At 42.5% G+C, this 10,262-nt stretch overlaps 1 protein-coding gene across 1 annotated transcript; it reads right to left on the bottom strand.

Annotated features, from left to right (window-relative positions):
• Positions 1 to 941: 941 nt before the first annotated feature.
• ubn1 (ubinuclein 1) lies at positions 942 to 9,947 on the bottom strand (the record flags this gene model as incomplete). The annotated part of the gene is made up of 11 exons (XM_080515703.1): positions 942 to 1,356; positions 1,432 to 1,482; positions 2,908 to 3,051; positions 4,096 to 4,220; positions 4,299 to 4,428; positions 5,253 to 5,323; positions 5,905 to 6,392; positions 6,828 to 6,900; positions 7,040 to 7,177; positions 7,933 to 8,031; positions 9,726 to 9,947. 11 exons carry the CDS (start codon positions 9,945 to 9,947, stop codon positions 942 to 944), a joined length of 1,956 nt encoding a protein of 651 aa, XP_080371829.1.
• Between the last annotated feature and the right edge of the window lie 315 nt (positions 9,948 to 10,262).

Here is a 10,262-nt window from a genome sequence, read left to right as displayed (position 1 = left end):
CAGGATCCTGCCATGCTCTCAGTCAGTCTCCAGGAGATGAGTCGCCATCTAAAAAAAAAACAACAAAATTAGTATTTATTGTTCAATGTTACTACTCAGGCAGTAGCCCGTATTTTTAGTTGAACTGATTCTTCAGTGTGGCCGTCCATTCATACAATTCATACGATTCCCTCGTATTGAGTCAATTCACTTAGTTTAAAATCCACAAAGACCTGCAGTGATAAACTTCTGCCGACTGTGGATCACTTGCTATGGAGTATGTCTGGAGTATATCGTTCATCAAATATCAAAATTAATTGGTCAAATTCCCACCCCGAGTGTGTGTGTTTCTGGGGAAGAACCTGAGGCCCCGTTTGTGAAAGTGAGGTAAAAACACTTGGTTTATGCTTTTTCAGAAAGGTTTTGCCTTTAAACAGCAGCATTTTGAAAATATCCGTCGACACGGAAACGGCAGAATGACTGAAAACGAGGCATTTTAGTACACTGAGCCACGAGTGGATTCTGTTTGTCGTGTGTGTGGTTTCGTTACAAAAACAAAGTGGAATGTTATTTTATGATTTACGAGTGTCAAAGTAAACTGTCTCATTAGTTTTAATTTTATTCAGTATTTAATAATCAACAACAAAAAAACCCAAAACAAGTAAAAAAGGAGGATGGATGAGTGAAAAAATACTTTACAATACCCAAGTATTTGTTTCATGCTTTGCCACACTCTGTATTCTGGTAATATGTAATGAGCTAATAATTTGATCTGACACTTGGAAAGAACAGCACGGCTGCAACAATGTAATAATCCCAGTTCTAAAGTGGTTCACACCGATTCACAACATGATTCACAAAGTCTGTGAACTAAAATACAAACATGAATGCAGCATTATGTAAACATCACGTGGGGTATAGAAATGGAGAGAACTCACTGAGTGTATGTCGGAGTTGCTCCGTCAGTGCATGGTAACGCAAGAGTCGTCGTCGTCATCAGAGATGATGTAGACCTGGACCTCCATGGCTCTCTCGGCCCTTCCAGGCTGCAGCAGCTGAGGCGGGGCGGCCCGGTTCACTGCAGGGGCCTGCGGAGCGCCGGGAGGGGCTGCAGGCGGACGGCTGGGGGCCACTTCAGGAGGGGGGGAGGTGGGAGCAGATGGCGCTCCGACTCCAGCTCTGTCTGGTTCTGCAGGAGCATCAACTTCGAAACCTTTATACAGCTCGTCTTTCTTCGCCTTCTCAATGACAGCAGGTGACACGTAGATGGGGAAGCAGAATCCCTGAATAGGTACTGGAGGAACGTCCGCCCTCGGAGCTGCAGCTGAACTCTCTCTCGGATCAGACTGCTTCTTCTCAGTCTTGGCCCTTTTCACCCTGACGACAAGCAGCAGATGAAATGAGACGTTTAAACTTCATAGCCAAACCAGCCTGCAGCTGAACTCCACTCACGGTAAAGGAGGAACGAGGCCCAACAGTTTTCGACTCTCACTGAGGAGCAACCTGAAACAGGACAAGAACATTGTGTTTCTAAACAAGCTTATCAGAAGTCCAGAGTCACAAAACATTAGTGATAACGAGTCATGGGGTTATTTTTTTTACCCCTTTGCTAGAGATAATTTGAGCATCGTTCGGCTACATACAACACAGTCATTTAGGTAATGGCAAAATTTCCACAGGTTTATCTAACCGCACCGTTTCCACTGGAAAACAATAGACTGAAAGATGATCATACACTTCAAAACTTAACTTTGGAAAAGAAGCCGTTTTTTTACTTTCTTCTAAGAAACAACCTAACAAACACCACTTGTCCAGTCAAACGTGTTCAAAACAACTGGGAGGAAATTTACACAGATACCGATTTTCCAAACACTGGATCACAGGACATTAGGTCTTTAAGGCTAATTCTGATCACCGTCGACAGCTGTTAAATATTCATAGTATTTCAAATATTATGCTAATGTGGAGCCACTGTGATAAATTAATAAAGTTTGAACATTTAAAAGTTTTGGATGCCTTTATCAAATTTAAATACAGCAGATAGTTTCATGTTTTCAGCCATTTGGTGCCGATTCAGCTCTTTAAGCTGCTTTAGTTGAACAATTTTCTCCATTATGAGCAGTTTTAGCTGCTTTAGCCTTTCAACTGACTTCCCTCCACATATTAAACATTCAGGTAAACAGCACCGAGTCTGTTCACATGGAACAAAGTTCAATTCTTCTCTTAAACTTTCCTCAACTTGGATCATTAAGTTGGAATCTCAACACCTATCCTCTGCAGTAAGAGGTCAGAGGTCAGCTGACAGCGTGATGCAATTCATATTTTATATGACAAACTATAATTCTTCTGCTGTTACTTCAAACTGCAAAATCAGAAACTTTGAAAGGTTGTCCGCTCAGAATAAAGATTGTTCAAACAGTGATTCCCAAACTGTGGGCTGTGGCCCCCTGGTGGTCCAAAGACGTAATGCAAGTGGGCCATGAGGATATTTACAGCATAAAGAGCTTTCAATTTCATAACCGAGTTTGTTTTTACTACATTAACGCAGATGAATATTTCTTTTAAAAATTGATAATACAAGGTAATTAAATTCCGTGTCATTCTTCACTTATCATTCAAACTACACAACGGTCTTTAATCACAATAATTACAGGAAATATATTAATACATTTTGCTCAATGTTTTCTTACCGCCTGGAGTGAACACTGTCACATTTCAGACCAATGATAAGTGTTCTCTAATCAGTATTAAAGTGCACAATTGCTTGCGTGTGTTCAGAGTTGGGTGACGACTTCATTTTCAAGTGGCCCTTATTATTCTTGACATTGGGAATGTCTGTATTAAAATGTCCACGTATATATTCATGGGCCGCCACAGTTTTGAACCTCCGGCTTAAATGAAGCGTCGCGTATGTGTCCGCCTGCATACCGTGACTGCATCCAGCCTTTCGGCCACAGTGGCTTGACCTCATTGTCCAAGAAGGTCTTTAGGCATTCCTCGATCTCCAAACCTTCCTTTCTTTCCTTCTTGTATTTATTTATTTTTTCGTGTAACACGAAGCTCAAGCACTCCCTGAATGAGGGAGAAATATAACACATGCATGCAAGGTGAAAATACCACTATCCCCGATTTCACGACCTTATTGTTTGTATAGAGAGAGAAATAGAACAGTTCAAACAATCTGCAGAGCGACACCAAGTCAGACCTGATCTCCTCGTTCCATTTGAAAATCTTCTTGGGTGGTCCGGTTCTCCCACCTTTGTCCTCCACATCGTCTTCATTCGCTGCCCTGACATTATAACATCAGTTTGAAACCACAGAAATACATTTTAAAAATCCTTGTCCAAATACAAGAATCACACACAGAGCAGGTTTCATTCACTCACGTACACACTCAATCGACTTATGGCTATAGACACAATTTTCTGTGATGTTAATAAGGGGATAAAATTGATGGAAAATTTTACATTGAAATGATAAAAGTCTAAGAGTTGAATTAAATGTGGAAAAAAGGAACATTCCTTTATATTACATGATTTTCTAACAGATTTGATTGAGGCTCAGACCTAAATTAGGGACATTGTGGTCACATGATACTGAAATAGAAATGTTTTAAGATCAAGATTCTTTACCTGAAATATTCAGTTTTTAACCAATCAGTCATATGAGCAATTAAATTCACAATTTGAGAGACATTCAAATGACATACCACAGGAGATCTGCTATGATGAAAATGAATGCATTTATTTAGATTTTATAAGTTTAGGAATTTTTTTTTTTAATGTGCAATAAATAAATTAAATTTTCATTATCCTTTAAAAAAAAAAAAAATTCAAACACTATTTAAAGGTCCCAACTCAATGTATGCGTGCTAAATGCCATCTTGATTGGATGATTTTACTGCAGTGGTCTACCTGGTCATCATCAAGAATATAAAGCTCCATTTTCTGCTTTCTGGTAGTTTTTGAATTTCTTCAAACAGTCGAGGTGTTATAGTTATGAGACGTACACATGCAAAGCCACAGGACAGGAGTCTCAGGTTTAAAAAGTACATAAATACACCGTGATGACTTTCTGTATTTCAGGTCTGATGGAAGAAATGGCAAGAAAACGTACTTGGAACTTTTGACGTGTTCGTATGCTTGGCAGTGTTCGACGAAACGGGCAATCTGCTCAGGCATGGATCTCCTGAGAGCTTCCCTCAGTTTCTTCATGGTATCTTCCTCACCGAGGTTTTCCTCCTGCTTGCAGGCAGTGTCAAACCGATGAGTGGCGTGCAGATAAGACGGGCGATGTGAGGACCCAGCTGAAACACTCACTGTGTGCGTGACCACCAGCCTCTTGGCTCGTTTGAGGAGGGCGTCTCTGCTGCGGGGCAGGAAGGAGGACAGGTGTGTGTACACCTTGGAGCGCAGGGGGCCGGCCTGCTCTCGACACTGCAGCTCGATACTGGATGTTGGACGCAGGGAGCAGGCTGAACCTTCGATCGGATAATCTCACCCGGGAGCGCTTCTAAGCAAGACTCGGGTCCGCATCAATCGGGACCGGAAACCATCGCTTTCTCATCTTTGTATTCCGAAGGCAAAATCATACCTGCAGCTCTCTGAAGCTCTACAGATGTGAAGACAGCTTTCACAAATACACATGTGAATTGAAAACGGAAAAATATTCAAGTATAATGTACTCCCCGCCGGCCACTTTGTGAGCGGCACCCGTTAAACTGCTCCTCAGATAGCAAACAGCTGATCAGCTTAACGCACGGCAGCAACCCAATGCAGTTATGAAACATCTGACGCTCTACAGCAAGAATAAGGAAAGGCAGGTTGCAATATTACAACTATTAAAAAGAATCAACAGAAGACTGAAAAAGGCTCCCAGTGCACAGCTGTAACAACCAATAATGTAATAATGACTAATAATGTGATAATTTTGGCCATTTAAATGTAACAAATCCAATAATGTAATATCGTCACAATAGGATATTTGAGCCATTATCATAATAGTATTAAGCCAGTAATTCAATAAGTTATCACATAAAGGAGAAGCATCTTAAAAACAATCCTTTCAGATTGCAATAACTGCATCTAATATTATAAAACAACATCAATATAACAGCATTTCTTGGGGGAAAAAAAGCTTTTTTGCATCCTTCAATTATGGGTTTTAAAAAAATCTTTTACGATTTCATTACATTCCTTGCAAGGTATTCGTCATTATTACAGTATTTTGTGGGTTCAGACCGTCTATTTTCTTTGTGTTTGTTGGTGACTCACTCAAGCAGGATGGAGTTTATATCTGGACTGAAGAATTTGAGTTTGGATTCCCCTTCCGAGGTCTTAGCAGCCTGAAAAAAAGTACATGACTGTCTCCATTGTGTATTCATCCATTCACACGTCAGTGATCCTGTCAGCTTGTGCACGTTTTTGTGGATGGCATGAGCTGAATCGGCGTCGATTCGATTACGCAATCGCAAGACAATAACGTCATAAGCGTGCCCCATCCATTAAGGAAACATAACGGCGCTAAACATGGACAGGACTTTCGCCCTTACGGTATTCTTATATTTAGGACAAAAAATCCCCCAAAATGGAGGAGAACACAGACAAGATCGTGGCTCGGAAAGAGGCAAACCGGAGATGCCAATTTTGCAAGGATAGCTTGAAGTAAGTGCTTGCAAGCATGTACTAGCATTTTGCGTTAGCATTGCGGTATTGCAGGGTCATGTCTATGTCATACATACTGCGTTTCTATTGGTTTGCATCAGCTGACGCGATCGCTCCCCAAATATCCGACACAGTCCGACAGTGGTCGCTGGCTGACCACTGATATCTCAGCAGTCTTGCAACAAAGCGCACAATGCCTGACCGATTTGAGACGCCGTTTGTGGGCGCCTTAAAATGAGCACGCAGAAACAAAAACGCTCACCACTGCGAGCTTCCTGATGCTCTCCTCTAGTCTGGGAGGAAGTCCGTCTGGCAGCTGAGCGCACGGATTCGATGAGGTTGAACTGCCTTCAGACAGGACCTGAACTGGCTCTGGAGATGGCGTCGGCTTCGAGTCAGTTGGATTTTTAACTGCGGCGTCGGCGAAACCGCTCGGGTGACTCTGATTGGTTTGGATGACCGCCGTCTCTTCGCTCACGTCCAGCAGAGTGTCCAAGTCCACGTCGAAGTCCACGGTGCTGGCGGCTTGGATGAGAGCTTGGTCGTTGGTCAGGCCGATCAAGCTGAGGAGGGGGTCGGTCAGTCCGACACCACCTCCCCCGGCTGCGTCTGCGGGGAAAGGAGGCGCCGCGGTCGCACTCGCCACCGCGGCTTCCCTCTTCTGCCGCTCCCTCTCCTTTTCCCTTTGAAACTTCTTCAGCATACTGGTGACGCTCAGCGTCTTTTTGTGTTTCATCTTCATCACATTATCTGGATCAAAGTCACACCGATTCCTAGGAGGTGCACAGATGATTCCGTTGAGACGATGCCTCAGACATACCCTTTGTCCACCCAGAAGAACCAGGTGCGAGCTCAGAGCTTAGTCTGTTCAAATCTCATACCACCTGAGAACGGGTTCTTTTGCCAAGTAAGAATCACGTTGTTGCGTAGCCATTTACCAAACGACGCTCACGCCATACGGAAGCCCACACGGCAAAGAGGGAGGCGGCCATCACATCCACGCAAGTGTTGTTCCACTGCTGCTTTAGGCCACATCCACACCAGCCTAAATGACCATAATCAGACTCAGGCTCTGAACTAGCACTGGAACCAGCTCGGTGGAAAAGGGGTAATGGATGTAGTGTAGAACTTTTAAGTCACTTGTGTTTTTTTTTTTTTTTTTTAACCTTGTTTTAGGATGTATACTGCTTTTCTTCTCTCCACCGGCTCTGTGCCGCTTCATCTTCGATATATCGTGTCCGCCAGGTAGTTCTCGTTTCTGAGTTTGGGAGACAACATTCAAAAGTCCAATCTAGCGAAACTTTTGAACAATAACACTACTAAACTGTCTCTTTCGTCAGCACTCAAGTCATCAAACCGAGGTCAGATTGTACTCATTTGGAAGACGCTGTACTTACTTTGTGCTCAGGCGTTTTCTTCTCGGCCGTCAGTTCGTCAGTCTCGGCGTCTGAAGCCTGGCGGTACTGCAGCATGCCAGAATTCACATAGAAACCTCCAAATTTGGTCGTGATTGAGGCCGGAACAAATTCATCATACTGACGATCAGACAGACGGGAAATTACAAATCGGAGCAATTAGAAACGGTGAAGTCAAATACGGTTCGTCCTCTCAATGTCCGAACAAATTAGAGAAAATTAATAAATGCTGTGACTTTGTTTCCGAGTGCACTTTTTCACTCCTCTGGGAACAGCCTGTGTTCATATTTAACCAGCAATTAGATATGAAGAAAGTGTCAGTGGAGTAAAAATGTTAAAAAGGCAAACGTTTCTACGAAAACTACACAAAGTCAAACAAAACTATGGCTCCATTTACCACATTTTTTTGCATTTTCATTGTAAAGTTTTGCGTTTACATGGCAATGTTTTGAAAACAATGTTTGTTTACATGGAAACAGCGGAATCGCTGAAAACGACGTGGTTAGAATGTTGGGCCACGAGTTGGTGCTAATCTTTTTGTAATCAATCCGCACACGCATAATAACAAGAACGATACGCTGGAAACATTAACAGTGTGGAGTACACAGACATTCCTAGGGCCACTATAAAACTACCAAGTCCCAGGAGAATGTGAACTGGGGGCCACCGTTTCCATGGAGACGGACTCCAAGCATTTTCAGTGGCTCCGAGCACCATTATGTAAACGGACACTGTAAAGTCAACAACAAAACGTTGAAGTTTTCACTTGGAAACGTCGCTTAAAACAGGGCTGGGGTGTTTCTCCAGTTTAAATTAAATTAGAAATAGATATAAATACCCGGCGTAAAGTCAAAGACGTGTGTTGGCAGACTCACCGGCTCAGAGTTGTCGATGAAAGAGTCTTCGTCGTCATAACCGTATCCAATATCGATCAAGTCCTGAATGCGGTCCTTTTTCTTCCTAGGTTTGCCTCCCTGCAGGAAGACGAGAGACCATGTTCATTTCTACGTGATGGGATTTCTAGAAATGCAGACCAAATCTTTTAGGCTAGAAGTTGTTGTCCCAAAAAATAAAAAGATACTCACGTATTTTTCTTCCAGCTGTCTTGCGATGGCAGAGATTTCATCTTTCCCTCGAATTTCTTTCTGCTCAAGTGGTGCATCACATTTCACCTGATTGATCTGAAACGGTAAACCTTAAAATCAATCACACTTCTAAAAGAAATCCTTTGCGTTTGTTTCATTTGAAGTCTGACGTCATCCCACTGTCTTTATACTGTAATCTATATAAATATCAGCCATAAAACGCACTTGGATACATTTTTATTTAAAGGTATACAGGAGGATTTTCAGGAATTTTAGGAAAGAACCGCCCTCTCCACCGTTTGAAAAAAAATGCGCATGCGCAACGCTGTACCTGCTCCCGAGACGGAACGCCTACTAAAACGCGTGCGAGAGACATGCACGAGCCCAGTTCTCCTCGTGCACGCTCTGTTTACAAGTCACAAGTCGGCATCGCTCACATAAGCTCACTTTACAAGAAGATTTGCACCAGAGGGGGTGAAACTGTGTAAAAATGTCCGAGAATAATGCGTCGGGTCGGCCACCGTGAGGACCGTGTGGAGTGAGCTGCGCGCAGGGACGAGCACGTACGACGGGCTTACGTCATATATCACCAGAATGATTGACAATTGGGAGGACCAGTTATTTTGATGATCCACCCGGAAGAAGAAAATCCTCTACTATACCTTTAAGAAAGCTTTTGGCCAAATACTTTTCTCACTTTTACTGTATTTTATGAAATTCGTATGTTGTGTTTGGGAATTTTTTTTAATCTGTGAAAAGCGCTTTATAAATAAACTTTGCTTACTTACTCACGTAGTAGTTAGTCCACCACACACGCTTCAAATCATCAAATCATCAAATCCAACCGCTCAATTTAGTCTTAAAGATTGTGCCTTAAATTGTGTAAATAACTTGACTCGTCTATTTGCACCGAGCAGTTTTCAGTTCCACAAAACAAGCCGTTCAACAGAGTTAAGATTTCACCATTGAGTGAGAGCAGATCAGGCCTTTTCACAAACAGTCAAAAGCAGACTGTACACTGTGTGTGGACTGAAAATAAAGTGTCATAGAAATAGCAGCAAATAGTGCAGGGAGCTAGAATCACTCAGATTGTGTACTTTTTGGGGGTAAAAAAAACAAAAACGTGGTGCTAAAACAATCAGTCATACAATTACCGGTTTACTGATATTACAATATAACTCAAAAATGGTGAATGTTTCAAAGAAAACGCCTTTTCACTTCCACCTGACTTCATCTGTGAGTGAATCAGTCTTCAGACTGACCCACACACTGCTTCAGCTCTAGGGCACAGGTGGGGGAACAATATTTGCGAAAGAAAATAGGCCTTTTGGGTCTAGAAAGTCCCGAATGACAAATGCATGGAAATAAAATTAGTTTTTAAGTGATAGGCAAATTCTGAAAGTTGATATTGTATACAGATGAAGTTTTCAATGAGGTGAACGTGAACGCTTCAATTAAGTACTACATTTATGCTGAATTTTCTTCTTTTTTTTTTTACTTGGTGGAAACAGGCATTTTTTTTAAATTCATGATATTTGATGAATAATTAAATAAATAAATGAAGTGGAAGGGGAGGACCGGACCTGGCTGTCGAGCAGTTGAGTGTAGCTGAACTCTGGAAAAGTTTGCTCGTCCGGTTCAAACAGGTGAAGAACGAGTCGCACAGAGCCGCGATCCACGGCGGTTCTCTGCTCCTGGCCCGGGTTCGGGGTCTGGGTTTGGGTTTGGGTTTGGGTCTGGGTCTGGGTCTGGGCCGGGGCGGAACAGCTCATGGTGGTCAGCTGGAGTCTCCGAGATTCCGCCATCACCGCCACTCACACACGAGCGCGAGCAGAGCTGACTCCAATCACACTAATGAGCAGGCACGTGCGGGGGGCGGGGGAGCTGAGGGGTGCCGCCCCCTTTTTGCCTCAAGACGGTAAGTGCCTTTTTTGTCAAGGTGTATTTTTTGTTTATACATAAACAAAAACACAAAACCATATACACCAAACAAAAACAAATAAACAAAAAATGTATACATACAATTTTATATATACTATATAATTAAAAATATACATATATTTATGTTCTCTTCTTTGCCCCGCATATGCAATAAATGATATGAAAATATATATATTTTG

Source organism: Blennius ocellaris (assembly GCF_963422515.1).
Source record: "Blennius ocellaris genome assembly, chromosome: 3".
Taxonomy (NCBI): domain Eukaryota; kingdom Metazoa; phylum Chordata; class Actinopteri; order Blenniiformes; family Blenniidae; genus Blennius; species Blennius ocellaris.
Note: the sequence above shows the minus strand (reverse complement) of the source record. Positions and strands in the feature narration are given on the sequence as shown.